The following is a 20,049-nucleotide window of genomic DNA, read 5'->3' as shown; positions in this document are numbered from 1 at the left end:
TGTTGAACAAAAGCAGCATAGTTTCTATTCTTTCTTATAGTGTGCTTTCCAAAACTGTACCCCAGGTATTTCAGTTACAACTTAAGCAAGGTCATGCGAATGTTCAATGTTGCTCTGATTTTGATCAATGGCTTTCCAGGTGTGGTCCACAGACTAATAGTTCATGGTCCAAGATTCATGCCACTGATCTACAAGATCACAGCCAAGGCCTAATGACAGAATAGGTCAGGGCACTCATGTCTACTACTCATTGAGTCAATCATTCAGCACAGAAGAGATCCCTGCTCCTGTAGTATCATACAACACCTGCACAGCACAGAGGTCATAAGTGCAAAAAACCAGCAACAGTGTTGTTTTGTAAATCATCTTTCCCCATTGAATCCCTACAGCGTGGAAACAGGCCCTACGGCCCAACAAGCCCACACCAATCCTCAGAGTATCCCACCCAGACCCACCCCCCGATAACTCACCTAGTCTACACATCCCTGAACATGATGGGCAATTTCCCTTGACCAATCACCTAGCCTGCACATCTTTGGGCTGTGTGAGGAAACCAGAGCACCCAGAGGAAGCCCATGCAGACAATGTGCAAACTCTGCACAGATAGTTGCCCAAGGCTGGAGTCAAATCCCGGTCCCTGGTGATGTGAGGCAGTGGTGCTAGCCACTGAGCCACTGTGCCACCCCATCTTCATATTAATTTCGTTTGATTCACTTAGATGTTAGATCGGTATTAACCTTTTCAAATAAAAAACCTTTATTAAGTTAAATGATGAAAAAAGCAGTAAAATATTTATAGTTTCCATAAGATCCTATTAATTTCTTTCCAATTATTTTGGAGTAAAATTAACAATGGATTGATACATTCCAGCACACAGAGAATGGGGAACATGACAAATAAATTCCCAATCTCTACCAGTAGAAATTACATGTGTAGGTTCTACAGCGTTGAAGAACTTTTTGTTATTTATATAAACAATCTGGATGTAAAAATCGGAGGTGTGGTTAGTAAGTTTGCAGATGACTCCAAAATTGGTGTGCAGGGGCTAGCTAAAAATTTTGCCTTAGAGTACATAGTGACCTTGATTAGATGGGCCGGTGGACTGAGGAGTGGCAGATAGAGTTTGATTCAGATAAATATGAGATTCTGCATTTTGAAAAGACAAGTCAGGGCAGCGCTTATACACTTAATAGGCAGGTCCTGGGGAGTGTTGCCAAAGAAAGAGACCTAGGGGTGCAGATTCATAGTTCCTTGAAAGTGGAGTGGCAGGTAAACATGGATAGTGAAGCAAGTATTTGGTATGCTTGACGTTATTGGTCAGTCATTGAGTATAGAAATTGGGAGGTTATGCTGTGGCTGTAAAGGACATTGGTTTGGCCATTTTGGAACACTGCATTCAGCTCTGGTCTCCCTGCTTTGGGAAAGGTGTTGTGAAACTTGTAAGGGTTCAGAAAAGATTTACAAGGATGTTGCCTGGTTGGAGGGTTCGAGTTACAGGGAGAGATTGAATAGGGGCTATTTTCCCTGGAACGTCAGAGGCTGAGGAGTGACCTTATAAAGGTTTATAAAAGCATGAAGGGCATGGATAAGGTGAATAATCAACATCTTTTACCCTGGATAGGAGGGTCCAAAACTAGAAGGCATAAGTTTAAGGTGAGAGGGGAAAGATTTAAAAGGGACCTAAGGAGCAACATTTTCACGCAGAGAATGGTGCATGTATGGGATGAACTGCCAGGGGAAGTGGTTGGGGGGTGCGGCTGGTACAATTACAACATTTAAAAAGCGTCTGGATGAGTATATGAACAGAAAGCGTTTAGAGGAATATGTGCCAAATGCCCGCAAATGGAACTGGATTGATTTAGGATATCTGGTCATTATGGACTAGTTGGACCGAATGACCTATTTCCATGCTGTGTGTCTCTATGACTCTCAGAAGTAAGAGAATTCATTGGATTTCTGTGCTGGCTCAGCTGGAACGCAATACTGAGTTATTTGTATTACATTGAAACTTGAAATGATTCCAACCAAATCTATGGTGAGAAACAGTCTGTTGTCTTTCAGTGTTCGCTAATTGGCAGCTGTAGTGAGAGTAAAATGTTCATTAATTAACAATACAATGATGTTAATATGTTCATTAACACGCAACAACATACTGTGGAAAATAGTTCACTGACAGATCATTTATTCCTTTCTTTTAACTTGTACCATTCTCAGGAAAGTGACTGAATTGGGTGTTTGGGTGAGCTGATATATCATATAAATGTTTAAATCTTTTTGGATTAATGAATAAGACATGCGCTAATATCTGAATAATTTCCTATCAATAGGAAGGCTGTGTACTCTGGACTTGTCACCTTACTATTGGCATCTATCACCTTCCCTGACAGTCTGGGCCAGTTCATGGCATGCAGGGTGAGTATTTCTGAACACAAAGCATTTTACAACATTGTTTTTGTACTTTTTGTTTCAAAATATATTTTATTCATAAAAGTGCTGGTTGGTTAGAGAATATCGAAACATATATTCTATCTGAGACATTGTAGGTACACCCTTCTACCAAGTATTGACATTCCTCTGCCCATTGGGTCAGATGCTATGTTAGTGAAAACAAACTGCCTTTAATCAGTAACACCAAACACACAAGCTACCTGCTTCCCAGCTCCCAACATGTTGTTAGCAAATCAGTAGTGGAATATCAATGGTGTTGAGCCTGTGGATATAGAAAGTGTGTTGGTATTAATAGTAGCATTTTACTCACACTCAAATTTAAGTCATTAATCCATCATGACCATAATGTTCTGCTTTGTTGGAAATTGTCTACTCTTCAGCCACAAATTCCCCTTCTTGGTGCTGTGGGTGCTGTCTTCGTGCGGGTGTGAATGCGGTTTTGAACAGAATATGTGTGGGATACCTGCAAATTGCCACACCAGTCATCCTGGACCCCAGATTCTGTTCAACAATGGTATTAAGGAATGTGGGCCAAGGGCAGGCAGATGGAGTTAGGCCACAGATCAGCCATGGGCTCATTGAATAGCGGAACAGGCTCGAGGGGCTGAGTGGGCTCCTCTTGCTCCTTTGTTCCTGCTATTTGTGACCTCTGTAGCTTCTGTCCTTCCTTAAACTCATGAGCTAAGCATGCATTGAGCACCACGAACAATATCTTCTCCTGCACGCAAAATCTCTGCTAAAAGAGAACAACAACTACGTTCAGACAAGCCTCTTTGTGAGGCTGTAGGTGCCATGAGTTTTCTAGTGCCATGTAACATCAGCAGGTCACGCTTCCCTTGCACTCTGTGAATGATAGTGGCAGTGCATGCACGTAAACTGCAGGGATACGAAGGGGCGCAGTTGTTATATTCTCCATCTAGTTGCAGCAGTTAGTTAAGATCTTTATGTGATTGATGATATTTTGGAAATGGAACTTCAGAGGCAGTGGCAACTTGGAATCAAATATTGGTGAAGGTGTCAATAAGGCAAAGTTGTCGGGAAAGGAGACTGAACAATGTGTAAACAACGTGTCAAATGGAATGACCTAACTTCTGCAAAAATTCTACCGAAGATAAATGAGTGACTTTGGCAGAGAAGGGATGGTCTCTGACTGTGTGTTGTTTCCCTGGGTGTAGCTCACAATGAAGGAGCTTCTCTCTTCACTCTTCGATCACCGGTCCTGGGCTGTGCTGTCTCAGAATGCAACGCTCAACATCCAGGCAAGAGTAGACCCAGACAACCTCTGGATTGAATGGTGCCACCCAAGCTTCACCTTTTTTGGCACGCTTCTCTTCTTCCTCTTCATGAAGGTAAGCCGTGACTTTCAAACCCAGCCTTAGAATTAATTCATTAATCACTAACCCACAAGGAATTGTAGTCATTTAACGTCTGGGGGCCACCACAATACGTGCAGTTATGAATTGTCCTCACACATAGCCATGTGTATACAGGAAACAACACCATGTTTGAGGTTTCATGCCAGACTGACTCTGCACTGTTTCCCCGTTATCTCTAGTTTTGGATGCTGATCCTTGCGACCACCATACCAATGCCAGCTGGATACTTCATGCCAGTTCTTATATACGGTAAGTTCAGGAAATAAATCCTAGTGCTCAATACATAACAAAAGAGCAGGGCTTTAAAATTAAATCATCAAAATTTAAAATCAATTGAAGATTTGAAACCATTGGATCAGAACCTGAACTTTTCTTTATAAACAGCTATTAGATTTACAATTTAGAGACTGTTATTACAGAGACCCACATAATGCTCTGGGGGCACAGGTTTGAATCCTGCCACAGCAGATGGTGGAAACTGATACAATTTAAAAAATTAAGTGTCTAATGATGACTGTGAATCCATTGTCGATTGTTGAAAAAAACCACCTGGTTTACCTGCATATGACTCCAGACCCACTGCAATGTGGTTGACTCTTAACTGCCCTCTGGGCAATTAGGGATGGGCAATAAATGCTGGTCCAGCCAGCAACACCCACATCCCATGAATGAATAATGAACAAAAAATCACAAGGAGGCTATTTGGTCTATTGTCCCCATGCTGGCCGAGAGCAGGCAATCCAGCCAGGCACACCATTCCAACTCTTGTTCCGTAAGGAAGCGAGTGAATATGATCCACTTGCATGGATGAGTGCAGTTCTAACAATTAACATCATCCAGGACAAAGCAGCCAGTTGTTTGGCACCCCACCCACAAACACTCACTCCCTCCAACACTGATGCTAAGTAGCAGAAATGTGTATCATCTACAAGATGCACTGTGGCAACTCACCAAGACTCCTTTAACAGCACCTTCCTAATCAATGACCACTACCATCTAGAAGGCCAAGGGCACCACCATCTACAATTTCCCCTCCAGGACCCCCACTGCCCTGACTCGGAAATATGTTGCCTCTCCATCAGTATCGTTAGGGCAAATTCCAGGAACTCCTTGCCCAGGAGCACATGGTTGACTACACCAAATGGACTGCAGCAGCTCAAGAAGACAATCCAACACCACCTTCTCAAGGGCCATGAGGCCTGGGCAATAAATGCTGGGACATTCAGCAATGTCCACATCCTGTGGATAAAATTATTTCTTTTAAAATCCCCGCATATGCAAGTGTTTTTTTGAAATGTGTTTTGTGTGTTTCTGTCTCTGTTCTAGTGAGGCAGGGTCCCAACGTGCTCTGAGCAAACATTTCTCCTTGACTCTTGTCAATCCTTCATAGTAGATCCTTCCTAACCATCCTGTCCCTCTTCCTTTTGGTCCACCTCAATTCAATCGCCCCTCAGCCTCCTCTGTTCCAAAGAATACTACCATATTTTATTAAATCTTTTCCTTGTAGCCAAAATTCTCCAGGTCTGGTAACATTCCCTAAGTCTCCTCTGTTCCCTCATCAGTTTGATCGCATCCTTCCTATAATGCAGTGACCAGAACTGTGAGCAATGCCCTATCTATAGCCCAACCAGCGGCTTGTACAGCTCTAGCATAGCCTCCCTGCAAGTACAACGAAGTGGTTTATTTTATTTATGTGTACTTAAGGTTTGATCCCGCATTGTGACAGACATTGTTTTAACCCACGCCTTCAAGGTCATAAATAGCGTCTCGAGGTCTAAGGCTGTTATGGAGCTCCAATTAAGTTATAGCAACTGTGGGGAAACTTTATCACATACAGGGTGGTGCATGTAGGGAATGAGCAGTCAGAGGAACTGGTAGAGGTGGGTAAAATTACAACATTTAAAAGAAATTTGGATGGGTACCTTGATAGGAAAGGTGAAAAGCAATTTGGGCCAAATGCAGGGAGATGGGAATAGTTTAGTTGAGGATACCTGGTCGGCATGGACAAGTTGGGCACAAGGGTTTGTTTCCATGCTGTATGACTCAGTGACTCAATGGCAGCCCCCACTCTAAGGGGTTCTCCCTCCTTCACCCACCTCCAGCCCCAGCTCTCGGACACTTTTCTAGCACTTGCTTCCATAGGTTTTCTCCATTATTGCCATCCTCTCAAAGTCTAACACCACATCTTCACAGTTCTCACTGAGGGTCATGACAATTTTGAAGCCTCAACATGGGGTCACAGTAGGAAAGCAGATTTAAACCTTTCATGTTACTTCAATCCTTCAGGATCTGAAGGTGATTCAAAATTCAGAAACCTTGTAAACTATGAAGAGGACAGTGTAAAACTTAAAAAGGACATAGACAAGTTGTTGGAAAGAGCAGATAAGTGACGGATGAAATTCCATGCAGCAAAGTATAAGGTGATACATTTTAGCAGGAAGGACATGAATAAACAAGGTAAAATAGGGAATACAATACTCAGGGGGAGAGGAGCTGAGGGACCTGGTGTTTATATACACAGATCATTGAAGTTGGCAGGACATACAGGGAGAGTTTAATAAAGTAATCAGTAGCCTGAGCTTTATTAATAGGGGCATAAAGTACAAAAGTCTAGGGGATAATCTTGCACTTATACAAGATACTGGTTAGATCACGGCTGGGCTATGGTGTACAGCTCAGAGTGTCACATTGTAGGAAGGATGTGAACACATTGGAGATATTGCAGAAGCAATTTGCAAGAATGCTTCCAGGTATGAGAAACTTCAGATATGAGTATAGATTGGAGAAGTTGGGACTGTTTACCTTGGAGAGAAGATGGCTAAGAAGAGATATGATAGACTTTTTCAGAATCAAGAGGTGCCTGGGCAAAGTAGATGGGAACAAACAGTTTGCACCCGTAAATGGATTGAGTATGAGTGAGCACAGTTTTATCTGCAAATGTAGAGCAGGATCAGCTGAAGCTCTCAAGAGGCCATTGATGATCATTTGAACAGAAACAATGTACAGGGGTATGGCGAAGAGGCAGGAGAATGGTACTATGTCACGGCCCTCATTAGATAGTCAGTGCAGATGTAATCATAGAGTCCTTACAGTGTGGAAGCAGGCTATTTGGCCCATTGTGTCCACACTGAACTCCAAAGAGCACCCCACTCAGACCCACTCCCCCCCCCTATGATCCTGTATTTCTCACAGCCAACCCACCTAACCAGTGCATTTTTGGACTGTGGGAGGAAACCAGAGCACCTGGAGAAAACCCACACAGACAGAGAGAATGTGCAAACTCTACACAGACAGTTGCCTGAGACTGGAATTGAACCTGGGTCCCTGAAGCTATGAAGCAGCATTGCTAACCACTGAGCCATCCACATATGATACTGAACTAGTGAGACTTCAGCTAGAGTATTGCTTACCCCATTATAGAGTAAAGGCAGAGCAGATCATGGGGCTGTTCTCTCATGAGAGGGTGAGAGACACACATACACATGATTGGTGGGGGTTTAACCTGAGGGTTGCCATGCTTCATGTGATGGCCAAGATTGAGCAGGACAGTCCTTCCTGATGACCTCAGCTGATGCAGGAATTGAACCCATGCTATAGGTAGCATTCTGCATTGTAAGCCAGTTGTCCCAGCCAACTGATCTAACCAATCCCAATGGATCAGGTGGCCACCATAATACTTCTGTGATTCTGTGATATGGCTCCAGCCTGGATTGTGGGTCTCCAGCTCACACACATTTTGGAGTGAAATCCTTTTGCCATTTCAAGAGTTCCTTCTGGTGTGGAAAACCTTCAGTGATGAACAGATGGTGTTTAGTTTATAGAAAGGCAGGATATGTGATCTCCCCCTAGTCGACTATAATCAAGGGGATGGAAAGTCTGATCTCAAGGTTAATTGTAGATGGGGTGATGCACGGCTTCCTTCCCAAGAGATTACCAATGGATACAGATCCAGGATGGTTGCACGTGGGGATCACATAAAAACCGGCTCAGGAGAACCTTAAATCTGAGATTTATTTTCTCCTATAAACAACGTTTCATAAACCCCTGACATTTATCTTCTGCATTTTGTATTCTGCAGGGGCTGTTATCGGTCGCTTAGTGGGAGAAATTATGGTTATTATATTTCCTAATGGCATCAAGTCTGAAGGAGTCCTTAACCCAATAGTCCCTGGGGGATATGCCCTTGCAGGCAAGTATGTGCTGGTCACACATTTCGTAGATTTGCTTCTATATTGTCAGCTTGTCTTTCAGGTCACACCAGGGTTATGTGGCACAGTAGTAATGGGCCTATGTCTGGTCTAGTAGGTCCTAGTTCAAGACCCATCTGCTCCTGGACATGGGCAGGTTGATTAAAAATACAAGTCTCACGATGCGTCCAGTAGGACTGATGTTGATACTTGTGTACAGCTGCCTCCCAGTATTGCAAAAAAACGTCCCAATGCATTGCAGTATTGCCCTGTCTGCAGATGCTCAGTCTGAGGACTCTCTTACCTGGTCAAATAATAACTGTTTTGAGCAAATTAGAATTTATTGTCATGTGTACTCAAGAGTACCGTGAGAAGTGTACAATGTCACTGCACACAGTGCCACCTTTCGTACAAATGTACCTCGTCACAAATCACAGAACCCCTACAGTTTGGAAACAGGCCATTTGGCCCAACAAGCCTCTGGACAGCATCCCATCCAGGTCTACCCCTCTGCCCCATTCCAGCAACCCCAGCATCCCTAGGCGCTATGGCCAATTTAGCATGGCCAATCCACCCTAACCTGCACATCTTTGGACTGTGGGAGGGAACCGGAGCACCAGGAGGAAACCCACACAGACACATGGAGAATGTGCAAACTCCACACAGACCAGTTGCCTGAGGCTAGAATTGAACCCAGGTCCCTGGGGCTGTGAGGCAGCAGTGCTAACCACTGAGCCACCATGCCACCCCAACTCCAAACCTTAGGGACTAAAATAGAGAAATAAAAGAAAAAGGTTATAGTCCTTCTAGGCTGGACTGTAGCACCCGTCCCTTCTTACACCTTCCTAACATGTGTCGCCTTTCGGTTGCAATATCTTATAACATGGGTTGTCATTATGGATGATATTTTGCTCATACCTGAGGTATATTTTTTCAGGCAATGAATGCTCTGTTTTGGTAGATCACTACGGGCTGTTCTAACCTTTCTCCTCTGTAAGCTCAAAGAAGGTGAGGTCTTTCCTTTTGTCTTGGCAGGAGCAGCAGCATTCTCAGGAGCTGTGACCCATACACTGTCCACAGCGCTGTTGGTCTTTGAGCTAACAGGACAGTTGGCACATTTCTTACCCGTTCTATTGGCTGTACTTGTAGCGAATGCCATAGCGCAGAAATTCCAACCTTCCTTCTACGATGGGACCATCATTGTGAAGAAGCTGCCGTATTTACCTAGAATCCGGAGCAGTATGCCGGGGTTAGTATCATTCCTAATGCCAGCAGGGTTGATGAAGGGGCAATATGATGGGTGTGGTAGTTTGTGGTAGCAACGTAAGTACAGGGTCTCAAGATTTAAGGGGATCCCATTGCAACCCCGTTTTGGTGTCTGAAAATCACTGGCTACAACTGCGAGTGTGGCAGGGAACAGAGTGGGAAATGTGTGGGGGGGCAGATACAGTGGCGAGGGATTTGTGGCAGTGTGGTGGAAGGGGTAAGGGCGTGAGAGAGGAAGTGAGGGAGCTGTTTAACCCGCTGTGTTTATAGCCTATCGTTTCTCATTAGTTTTTTCCGGGGTGGGTTTTGTGAACATGGTGGCCGGGCGTTGCGGCGGTGGGGGTTGGGGTGGGGTGATGTGGTGGGGTTCAGCTGGAAGTCCCAGAATCTGACGTACTATTCAGCTGTATTGTCAATGTCTGCACATTGCTGCCTGGAAGCCAATCTGACTGAGTTGTTTGTCTCCCTGCTGGGTGGGGCCCTCTATGGAACAGGCCACAGCCAGAATCTGTGGCTAGCTTAGTGATAGCAGGACACTGGGGAATGGGTTCTGGATCTTGCGAGTAGTGGACCTGGTTGCTGATTCCAGGCAGTGAACTGAGGGAGGGCTGGGATTGAGTCAGTGCATTCAATGGTGGGAAAGAAGAAGTGAGCTCAGTGGACTGAGATAAATCTATCCTTCTCCTCTTGGCCCACAAGCAGTGCTCTAAAAGGCACTTGCATTTTCCCCAAAGCCATAATTATCTCCATGTAGTTGATAGGTTTCCTGAGGACTGGCGAGCGATGGTGAAGCTGAATTAAATATCAGAACACAGTCTCATTATCTGGGTATTACCAATCCATTTCCAGGCACATGTTAGTGGGTTAAATCTAGAAGTAGGTGGGTTTGAGACAAACTGGGTTCCAGTTCGAGATGGTTTGAATTTGACATCCCACCCACTTGTTTGGGGAGTTAAATTACCCTCAAATTTCAAACCTGATACATTTATTTTCCTGCTGTGGTCTAGGAGGTCTTGTGGGTCAATAGACAGTGTCCCTGCCTTCTTCAGCAGTTCAAGACCCACTCCTGGACTCGTTGGCCACCCAAGGAGCATTCATGATTTGGTTCAACAGTTTGAGAATGAGCCAACTTTTCCAGCCAACACCTGTCCATTATTCCCCAAAGTGAAAAAAAAATGTGACAATCCCAAGCAAAGAACTGTGTGTAAGCCAAATCTCACTGAGATACTCGCCTTAACAATTTGTTATAGACATCCGTGCGCACATTACTTTACAGCTTTATCCTGTTACCTTTAGTGGAACACCTCTCAATATTGCTGTTCTGCTTAAGTGCTATTGATCTATTTTTCAGTTCTTACGATGTGACGGTGGAGGAGTTCATGAACACCAATATCACATGCTTGAACAAAAATTTTGGCTACACTGATATCCTGCGCCTAGTGACCTCGCGTTCTGATGATGTATATCCTGTTGTAGAGAATGCAGGTGCTTAACTCAAGAATTATACAATCTGTCCATTATAATAAATATTAACTAAACTGCCTTTGACTAATTTTCATGGCGGTTTTCACTGTGGTTTGAACTTGTGGCCAATATCATTTGCATTAGATAATTCTGGTGCTGATTTCTGATAACTTCCATTTAAGATTGAAAAGGAGTCAATGGTATTGATGGGCATGCCCTAGACAACATCCAGCTGAGAAGTGACAAAAAACATTTATGCCACACAAGTGCCAGGCAATGGCTATTAATGGCAACACCATCTCTGAATCCCATGCTATCAACATTCTGGAGGGGGGGGTGCGGTTACCATTGACCAAAATTGATTAGAATTAGCGATATAAATACTGTGACTACAAAAGCAGGTCGATGGCTATAAGTTCTGAGGCAAGTGACTCACTTCTGTTTTTCCTGAAGCCTGTCCACCCATCTACAGGCACAAGTCAGGAGTGTGATAGAATATTCTGCACTTGACTGCATGAGTGAAATTCCAACAATGCACGAGGTGATTCAAAACTATCCAAGACAAAGCAGCCTGCTTAATTAATACCCCGCCCATGGCTTTCAACAACTACATCCTTCCACAGCCACAAAGCGGCACAGTGTGTACATTTTATAAGATGCACTGCAGGAATTCACCAAGGATCCCTTAACTGCACCAGCCAAACCCATGACCCAGAAGGACAAGTGCAGGAGATGCATGGGAACACCACCACCTCAGGTTTACCTGATAATGAAATATATCCCCCTTCCTTCACTGCCTGTGGGTCAAAACCCACAGAGCTCTGTGGGTGACAGTGCTGATTGGTTTGTAAATGTACTCAGACTGGGAGAACATTGCTATGGAGAATATACAAGTGAGATGATGTCTGACAACTAATTACCAAGTTTTGTTTACATTTTAAACCTGTCAATTTGCCTCTTATTCCTCAAGGCATTTCCCTGAAAAGTTTGATGTGACATACCAGTCTTTGGTTGATTAGACAGAATTCATGCATATGCTTTTCTAATCAGTTTCGTTACAACGCTCACACCATCAACTGCCACACTGCTGATTATCTGTCCCCAATCCGTACCAATATTATGTAGATTCTGACATGACTACTTTTAATTCATATTTAACCATTACTTGTTCCTATTCTGTTTGGCCTCAGGAATTCCAGCTAAATGGGACAAGACTAATCATGAAAACTGGGCAGCATGAACAAGTTGGGCCAAAGGGCCTGCTTCCATGCTGTAAACCTCTGTGACTCTATAAACCCTACAGTATAATAACGTACTAGGTTTTTCAGCAGAGACTTTTCTAGTTTATTCCAACTTCCTTTATTCAACATGGGAGTGAGGAAGACTAAGTTTTAGAACATAATTGAGACAGCAGAGATTGGATCTTGTATTGCTCTCCCAATTCGGGATCAGTTTATTTGGCGTCATGAGATTTTTGTTGTCTGAGTCTTTTGATGACATTGAAATAATATTGACAGTCTCCCCTCAGATTTTGAAAAAGGGAGTTTGTTTACATTTTTGATGATTGCTTTAATGTTGCTTTACAATTTGTACGTGGAAGATTACGGAGAAACTTTTTTTTTGTAGCTGCCATGGTACAAGAAAGCATTTTATCCTCACATACCATCAGAGGTTCTCTCTCTGTTAACAGAATCCATGGTGCTAGTGGGATCAATTCAAAGGAACGAGGTTGTCAAACTCCTTCAGGCTCACAGGGAAGAGGAATTCCAGAAGGATAACACACATCAGGTGAGCAAACTGCTGGTCGCAGGCATTATGAGCCAAATGGCCTCAAACAAGCATACAAACGAGAACTTGGAGCAGGAGAAAAGCATTTGTCCCCATCTGCTTGCTCTGCCATTCAATCTGATCGTGGCTGACCTGGTGATGTGTCCCAGCTCCACATTCCTACCTGCCCTTCATAACCTTTGACTCCTAATTCTTAGTTAAGAATCTACCTACCTCTGCCTTAAGAATAATCAATGATTTCCAGCCCCTCTGCTCTCTGGGAAAGAGAGTTCCAAAGACCCATAGCCCTCTTTGGTGATGCATTATTTATTTATAATTCTGCAATAATGCATTCTATTGCAAAATAATATATTTTGTCCCTAATCATGGTTCAGCAATAATCAGCAATACCTTTGAAAGACCTCAGCACTTGTGTAGATTAAAAGGAAGGTTTGAACGTGCTGGTATTTCTGACTTAAATTCGAAAAATAAACTTCGGCAAGCGTACTGACTGCCCCAGCAGGTCAATGATTATTCTCTTTTATTTGTTTGAAGTGCAAAGCCCATGGGTTCAAGTTGCAGTTTTTCTTTGTTCATTATTCTTTAATACAAAGATCTAAGGTCTGTGCTACAACTGATTCTGGCTGTGTTTCCACTCTTTTTGTGTGGCACATGCCCTAAAACAAATCAGAACAGATAACATCATTGTGACCTTCTTGCTTGTATGTTATCTGAATATTCTCAAACACTTGTTCATGATGCACATTTATGTTTATGTTAATCATCAAGTCTCTAAATGCAAAACTAATTGACATGCTTTATTATAACATGAAGAGTCATATTTATGGTGCACTTTATCATGTCACCCAGAAACATCTTGAGATATTTTCCACATAATAAATTACTTATGAATTACAGTGGCTGTGCAAATGAACAGGCTAAGAACCTAACTTATTTAATATGAGAGCAGAATGAGGTCTGAATCTGTTCACTGCTGATACTGGAAGTTTAAGGAAGCTAAAGGGAAGACAGCAAAATTTGATTATTATTCCTTCAGCCTCAATCACAACACCAAAACTGAGGACAACGATTTCACTGGGACCGCTTTTTGTTAAATTGCAATTTTAAAACATTGAATAAACTGATCTAAGCTTTTAAAAAAAACTCACAGTTAACATAAGTGTAATATATCAACCATTTGTTCATTTTCTTCCCCCATTTCATAGAAGTTCAAAGGATCAAAGCCAAACCCATTTCAATCACTCATTGTAAAGAATTTCATTGGATTCAGAGTGGGGTCCATGGAAGGTGGGTTTTGAACAGGATTCTCTGAATGATTTGTTGATTGATGTAGACTTAGTGAAATGGGAAAACTCTGAGTGAAGAAAGGACCATTTGGTCAACATAGCCTGCTCAATCCATTTGCCATGTAAACTGATTTGATCAGCCTTCTCTTCTCAGCCGGAATTGATCTCCCCTACTTTTCTCTTCTTCGTTCTTCAGATATGACTGTAACTGGCAAAAGTATCATTTATGACCCACCCTTAATTATTATTGAGTAGGTGACAATGGCCTGCTGGGCAGTTTTAGAAGGCAGTTTAGGAATTAACCATTGCTGAGAGACAGGAGTCACATGCAGGCCAGACTGGGTAAAGACAGCAAATTCCCTCCCCCAAAGGATTTTATTCCCAATTTAATTAATTAATTGAACGTAAATTCCTCCAGTTCCAAGGGTGCCATTTAACTCCTGTCTCCAGAGCATTTGGCTGGGTCTCACCCAGCAACACTGTCATTTTGATCCCATCCTTGTAAGAAATACATGACGGCAGTTTTGCTTTTACATCTGGGCTTACTGAATTTCTTTTGCATAGTTCATAGTGTACACTGATAATGAAGCAGTGCAACTGACCCGGTTTGATTTTCCATCCATTTAAATTGACTCACTCAGGCTTCTTCATGGGGATGTGTTCCTCTTCATCTGATTTTTCTCCATGAACTACACCCAGACAATAAGCTTAGATACAGGGAAATAGGAAATCTGGCCCATTCACATCCTTCACCCACTATCTCTCCACAAAAGGTTGCCATTAATCTCTCTATCGGAAATCCTTGGACTGAAATGTACTTTTTCCTTTGCAGAAAGAAGTGAGTATAAGTATTTGGGAAAAGTGCCACATTGATCCAGTAACTTTCCAGCTGTCTCCGAGCACATCTTTACACCAGGTAAACTGGAATATGGAATTATAAGCTCATAATAGATAATTGCTCATTATCAAGAGCTCAACGTTTTAATTATATTTACTTTGGCAGGTGTGTTTAATATTTAGTAATAATACTAGTTAGGAAAAAGAAAAACTGAACCACCTAGTACATGATCAAATTTTTCATCAATCGATTCTCAAGTCCTTTCTTATGTAAACATGCTAGCACACAGTAAGATACAATAAGCAGCAATCCAACAAATTGACGTCTATTTTGGGTAGTGTGGGTTAATGGAGGAATATTGGCCTGGAGAATTTAACCCCTTCTTCATACAATACAATGGTTTCTTTCTTATCCACTTGAGCTTTTAGACAGGAATACCCCACTTTAGAAATTCACAGGAGTCATGTGTGGTGAGGAATGTTTCAAAACACAATTATAGAGGATCAAATCCACCCGAAGACCTGTGGTCCAAATGGTTCTCACAAAGCAACAAACAAGTCCAAAGAGCAAAATAATACTTCAGTCTAAGAGGTTTGCATTGGTATGAGGTCATGGAAGTCACCCAGCATTTTCTGAATATTTCACAGTTTAACATGATGAAGATTATCAGTGCCGGGGAATTAATCACTTTCTTCCACTTTCTGGAACCCAACCTCAGGGTTAATCAGGCGTGTTCTGGGTCAGAAACAAGGTAATGTACGTGACCTAACAATGCATATAAGTGCATTCTTGGAAAATCACTGCTTATTGTACAGGTGTACAATTTTCAGGCCAGCCACTGCAGCTGCTTTGAATTAGCTTGCCAATGTAATGCTGATTTACGATCAGAGGTTTTGTGTTGTGGTCCAGTGCAACCATTAATTTGATTAAAGCAGCTGAGATTCATTCAAAGAAAGACCCTTGCTGCTCGCAGGGAGAAAGAAGAGTTATCTCACATCAGGATTACAATGTAAAACAAAGTTGATGAGACAAGAGCCTGGTTTTCCAGCACATTTGCAACATGTTACTCTGAATTCGTTTTGATAGGGTTGCTGAAATAACACCATGTTATGTTAATTACGTACATTTTGAATCGATTCTTTGCGCCTGACACTTTCAATTCTCACCAGGGTCATTGGCAATGTGATCAGGTCAGCTGGACGGGAAAAGTCAACTTCCAATATGGGTTAGTGTTATTCACTGCTTATAGATAAGTTCTGGCTGATGTGTTGACCCTTAAAGGATCAGTGGCTGAGTGCCAGCAGCTGACACTAAAATCCAGGAAAGTACAGACTGCTACTTGGAGACAGAAGCATGAATTCCAGTTTCTGTGATTTGATCCACTGTTTAAACACAGCAGCTCTGCTTTGCAGTGCTCTGAGCAAAGGGATTGCACACCAGGGCTCTCTGACACTGTGCCTGAGAGATTCAAACTGTCACTTGACACTGTTGGCATGAACTCAAAGCCCAGAGCTCCTAACATTTCAGCAGACAATGAGTAATCTGGTCATTTTAAAACATTGCTGATACACATTCAAATGATATTTAGAAATGGGGCTATGGTAACTGGTGAGGAAAGATTGGAGATTTAAAAAGCACTTTTTTTAGTAAAAATCCATTAATGTTGACATTTGAGGTCATAACCCTTGAGAGTATTGGAGCAGTCTCTTAGCGAGTAATCTGGTGGTGGAAAGGAATTGGTATTTGAGCTGCACTGATTTAGATCATTTCATCCAGGGAAATGACAACGCTGCTGAAGGTAGTTAGCATGGGCACATTGGACGAAATGGCCACTAGCTGTGCCCTATTGACTGTGTAACTCTAAGCAGTCTCTGGAAAAATTCAAGTGGAATTAATCTTTGGGAGTGCAGTGGCCACACTTCACTGCACCCCATGGTGGGGACAGATCGCAATCTAATTTAAAGTTCAAAATGCCCAGCAACGTTGATTAAGTAAGCTCCCATGAAGTTGGCCTCACCTGGAGAAAGAACTGGATGGTAGACTTGGAGGTATACTGTCTATGAACTGAAAGCACACAGCATTGATAGAGTCGATCCCATCACCTGGGCTCACAGCCAGACATTGTGACTGTACAAGTGGGTTTAGCAAATTGTGTGGTGAATGTTTGTGGGCATTCCCTTCCCCATTTTTTTTTAAGTTACTGTCTGAGCCTGGATTGTGAAGTCACGCCTGACGAGTTGTAAATCTTGTCAGCACTGATTCAGTCTGGGCAGTTCTCTGTTGTTCACTCTTTGCTGGATATAAATGACAGCTGTTTGTGGATTCTAAATTAGACTGCGTGGAGTGGGCTTTCAGAACCACCGACACGAGGCTGTAAACTAGCCTCACCAGCTGGTGTGCTTGTTCCCCTGGCTCTGGGCCATTTTAATAGGGGCAGGTATGTGTGTGTGCGTCAGGGGAGGCATTATCACGACACTATTAATCCAGAGAGCCAGGCAATGTTCTGGGATCCTGGGTTCAAACCCTGCTAGGGAAAATGGTAGAATTTGAATTCAATAAAAAATGTGGGCTGACCATGAAACCATTGCCGACTGTTTGGGAAAATCCCAGAAGGTTCGTTAATGTCCTGTAAGGAAGGAGATCTGCCATCCTTACCTGGTTTGGCCTCCAGACCCACAGCAACGTGCTTGACTCTCTGTGCAATTAAGGATGGGCAACAACTACTAGCCTGCTTAGAGATGTCCGTGTCTAATGAATGATTGGGAAAACTGAGGAACAAAATTCCAAGTGGGACTAGAGGCTTCACTGCACGGGTGCAGGAGCAGCAGAAACCTGCCCGAAAACACAACCCCTCCTGCACCACTCTGATCCTTGGAGGGGCTGAGCTGCCGAGCCTAATTTTCAATATAAGTTTTTAAAAGGTTAGAGTGAGAATGCGGCTATCTTGAAGCACCCTCTCAGTTTGCTTATCTACAATGGCGGCTTGTTGCTATTCTCAAACTGAAATTCACTCTTGCTCAGTAATTGACTGCCTCAAAGAAAAGTAAAGAAAGAGTTAGTTCCCTCCCAGGGTAGTTTCAGGAGCCAGAACGGTCCTGACCTTTGTTTCTTGGCCCATTTCAGGAATCTCCAGCTGAGTGCCTCAGACCCAGTCTGTCTCACACAGTCTGTCTGGCCCCACCACCCTGTACCCGTCTTCAAGTGTCATGCAGTGGATTTCTACAGAATCGGATTAACTAGCGCAATGGTTTGCCATTCCTTTCTGCAGGATGGCTGACTGGGAGACTCACCTGCGCTTAATGTCTGTCATCGGGTCTATTGGAAGGATCTACTGGTTGATGATCAAACATTTGGCCACGTTGCAAATGCAGCTTCCATAGTCAACAATTTCTTGAACATTAAGGGGTGATCTGATGGAAGCTCTCAAGATATTAACAGGAAAAGACATTGTAGATAAACCAAAATCTGAAAGAATTGCGGGTGTTGTGAATCAGGGACAAAAACAAAGAACAGAGGAAGGGTCACTGGACCCAAAACTTTAACTGTGTTTTTTCCTCCACAGTTGCTGCCAGACCTGCTGAGCTTTTCCAACAACTTTGTTTAAGCTACAGATAAACTATTTCCACTAGTTGGGGATTCTCGAACTAGGGGGCTGAGAATTAGAGCCAAACCCTTCATATAACCATAGAATCCCTACAGAGCAGAAAGCAGACCATTCAGCCCATCGAGCCCAAAGGGCATCCCACCCAGACCCACCCCTGCAGCCTATCCCTGTAACGCTGCATATCCCATGACTAATCCACCTAACCTGTGCATCCCTGGACGCTGTGGGCAATTTCGCATGGCCAATCCACTTAATCCGCACATTTTTGGACTATAGGAGGAAGCTGGAGCACCTGGAGGAAATCCATGCAGACATGGGGAGAATGTATATACTCCACACAGCCAGTTGCCCAAGGATAGAATCAAACCCGGATCCCTGGTGTTATGGAAGGGCTGTACATCTTTGGAACTCTCTGCACAAATGACAATGGATGCTGGATCAATTATTCATTTTAAATCGGAGAGAGTTAATTTTTTTGTCAAGCAAAGGTATAAAGGGATAGGGCCCAGTGTATAAATCATACATCGAATGGTAGAAAAGGTTTGAGGGGCTGAATGGCCTACTCCTCTTATGTTCTGATAATTTCTTGTATGAGACTTAATCCTGCAGCTTTGGTCCCAGAGGTTAGGATCAACGTTTCCTCTAAGCTGCATAGCCACTGGGAAACACTGCACACACCAAGCAGCTAATTATCACAAACAGCTTATTTTTAACCAATGGCAGATGGGTTTTTCTCAACAATGGTTTCATCAGTAGACTCTTAATACCAGACTTTAATTAAATTCAAATTCCACCAACTGCTGTGGCAGGATTTGAATCTGGGTCCCCAGCACATTACCTAAGTGTCTGGATTTACAATCCAGCAATAATGCCATCGCCTAATACCAGAAGTAATTTCACCCCCCAGATGCAATGTATTCTTTGGCAATTTAAGTCAAAAGCTACCTTCTGAGTAGATAACTAACAAGAACAGAAATTGCTGGAAGAGAAATCAGAGTTAATGTTTCAGGTCCGGTCCTGAAACTGGACCTGAAACATTAACTTGTAATTTCTCTCCTCAGATGTTGCCAGGCCTGCTTATCTTTTCCAGCAATTTCTGTTTTTAGTTTCTGGTTTACAGCATGTGCAGATCTTTCTGTTTTTATTAAGTAGATAATTAAGCTGTTTGAGGATAGGGTTGGAAATGACCCTGTCGTGCAGCGTTGAAGAGGTCCTGCATTATTCGAGCCGCTAACCTTTTTATACAATATCGGTCTCTTCAAATGTAAGAAGAGCAGTTTGTTTTCTTTCTAAAATGGCCAGCTTTTCACTCTTTCAAGCTACACCATTGAAAAGTGATAACAAAGTGTGGAGCTGGATGAACACAGCAGGCCAGGCAGCATTTTAGGAGCACAAGAGCTGAGTGAGCTTTTGTCCTCCTAAGTTGCTGCTTGGCCTGCTGTGTTCATCCAGCTCCATACTTTGTTATCTCGGATTCTCCAGTATCTGCAGTTCCCATCATCTCTGATACCACTGAAAAGTGACTCTCTGCTCATTCACAGGATATTCCTGGTGCAGGAGTTTGTTTATCTGTTCACAGGTGACTATCACTTCACTTCATCATTAATTCATTGCGCTTTTAGACCCGCTGATGTGCTAATTACAATTACTGCTGTTAGCAACACCACAGAATTGTGTATAAATATGAATTTATGCATTAAATGGTTTGCAATCTGTCAACATTTTCTATCTCTGAAGAGCCTGGGTCACACCTGCAGGAACAATAATTTGGAATTGCAGTGAAATTGCTTTG

At 42.9% G+C, this 20,049-nt stretch overlaps 1 protein-coding gene across 6 annotated transcripts in view; it reads left to right on the top strand.

The window, feature by feature from the left end:
• Positions 1–20,049, top strand: part of clcnk (chloride channel K) — a 64,350-nt gene that overhangs the window by 41,876 nt on the left and 2,425 nt on the right. For 3 of the 6 annotated variants that reach the window (XM_059638064.1, XM_059638062.1, XM_059638060.1), the window contains 8 exons: positions 2,328–2,412; positions 3,624–3,797; positions 4,004–4,073; positions 7,903–8,013; positions 9,047–9,260; positions 10,629–10,762; positions 12,432–12,529; positions 14,648–14,731. In XM_059638064.1, the coding sequence (XP_059494047.1) occupies positions 2,328–2,412; positions 3,624–3,797; positions 4,004–4,073; positions 7,903–8,013; positions 9,047–9,260; positions 10,629–10,762; positions 12,432–12,529; positions 14,648–14,731 (970 nt within the window). Of the gene's footprint in view, positions 1–2,327; positions 2,413–3,623; positions 3,798–4,003; positions 4,074–7,902; positions 8,014–9,046; positions 9,261–10,628; positions 10,763–12,431; positions 12,530–13,734; positions 13,817–14,647; positions 14,732–15,822; positions 15,879–20,049 lie in introns of all 6 variants that reach the window. The other 3 variants (XR_009442739.1, XM_059638061.1, XM_059638063.1) reach the window with 3 other exon arrangements.

Source organism: Stegostoma tigrinum, chromosome 28 (genome assembly GCF_030684315.1).
Source record: "Stegostoma tigrinum isolate sSteTig4 chromosome 28, sSteTig4.hap1, whole genome shotgun sequence".
In the NCBI taxonomy this organism is placed as follows: Eukaryota; Metazoa; Chordata; class Chondrichthyes; order Orectolobiformes; family Stegostomatidae; genus Stegostoma; species Stegostoma tigrinum.
The sequence above is the reverse complement of the archived record's forward strand: the minus strand, read 5'-3'. Positions and strand labels throughout refer to the sequence as shown.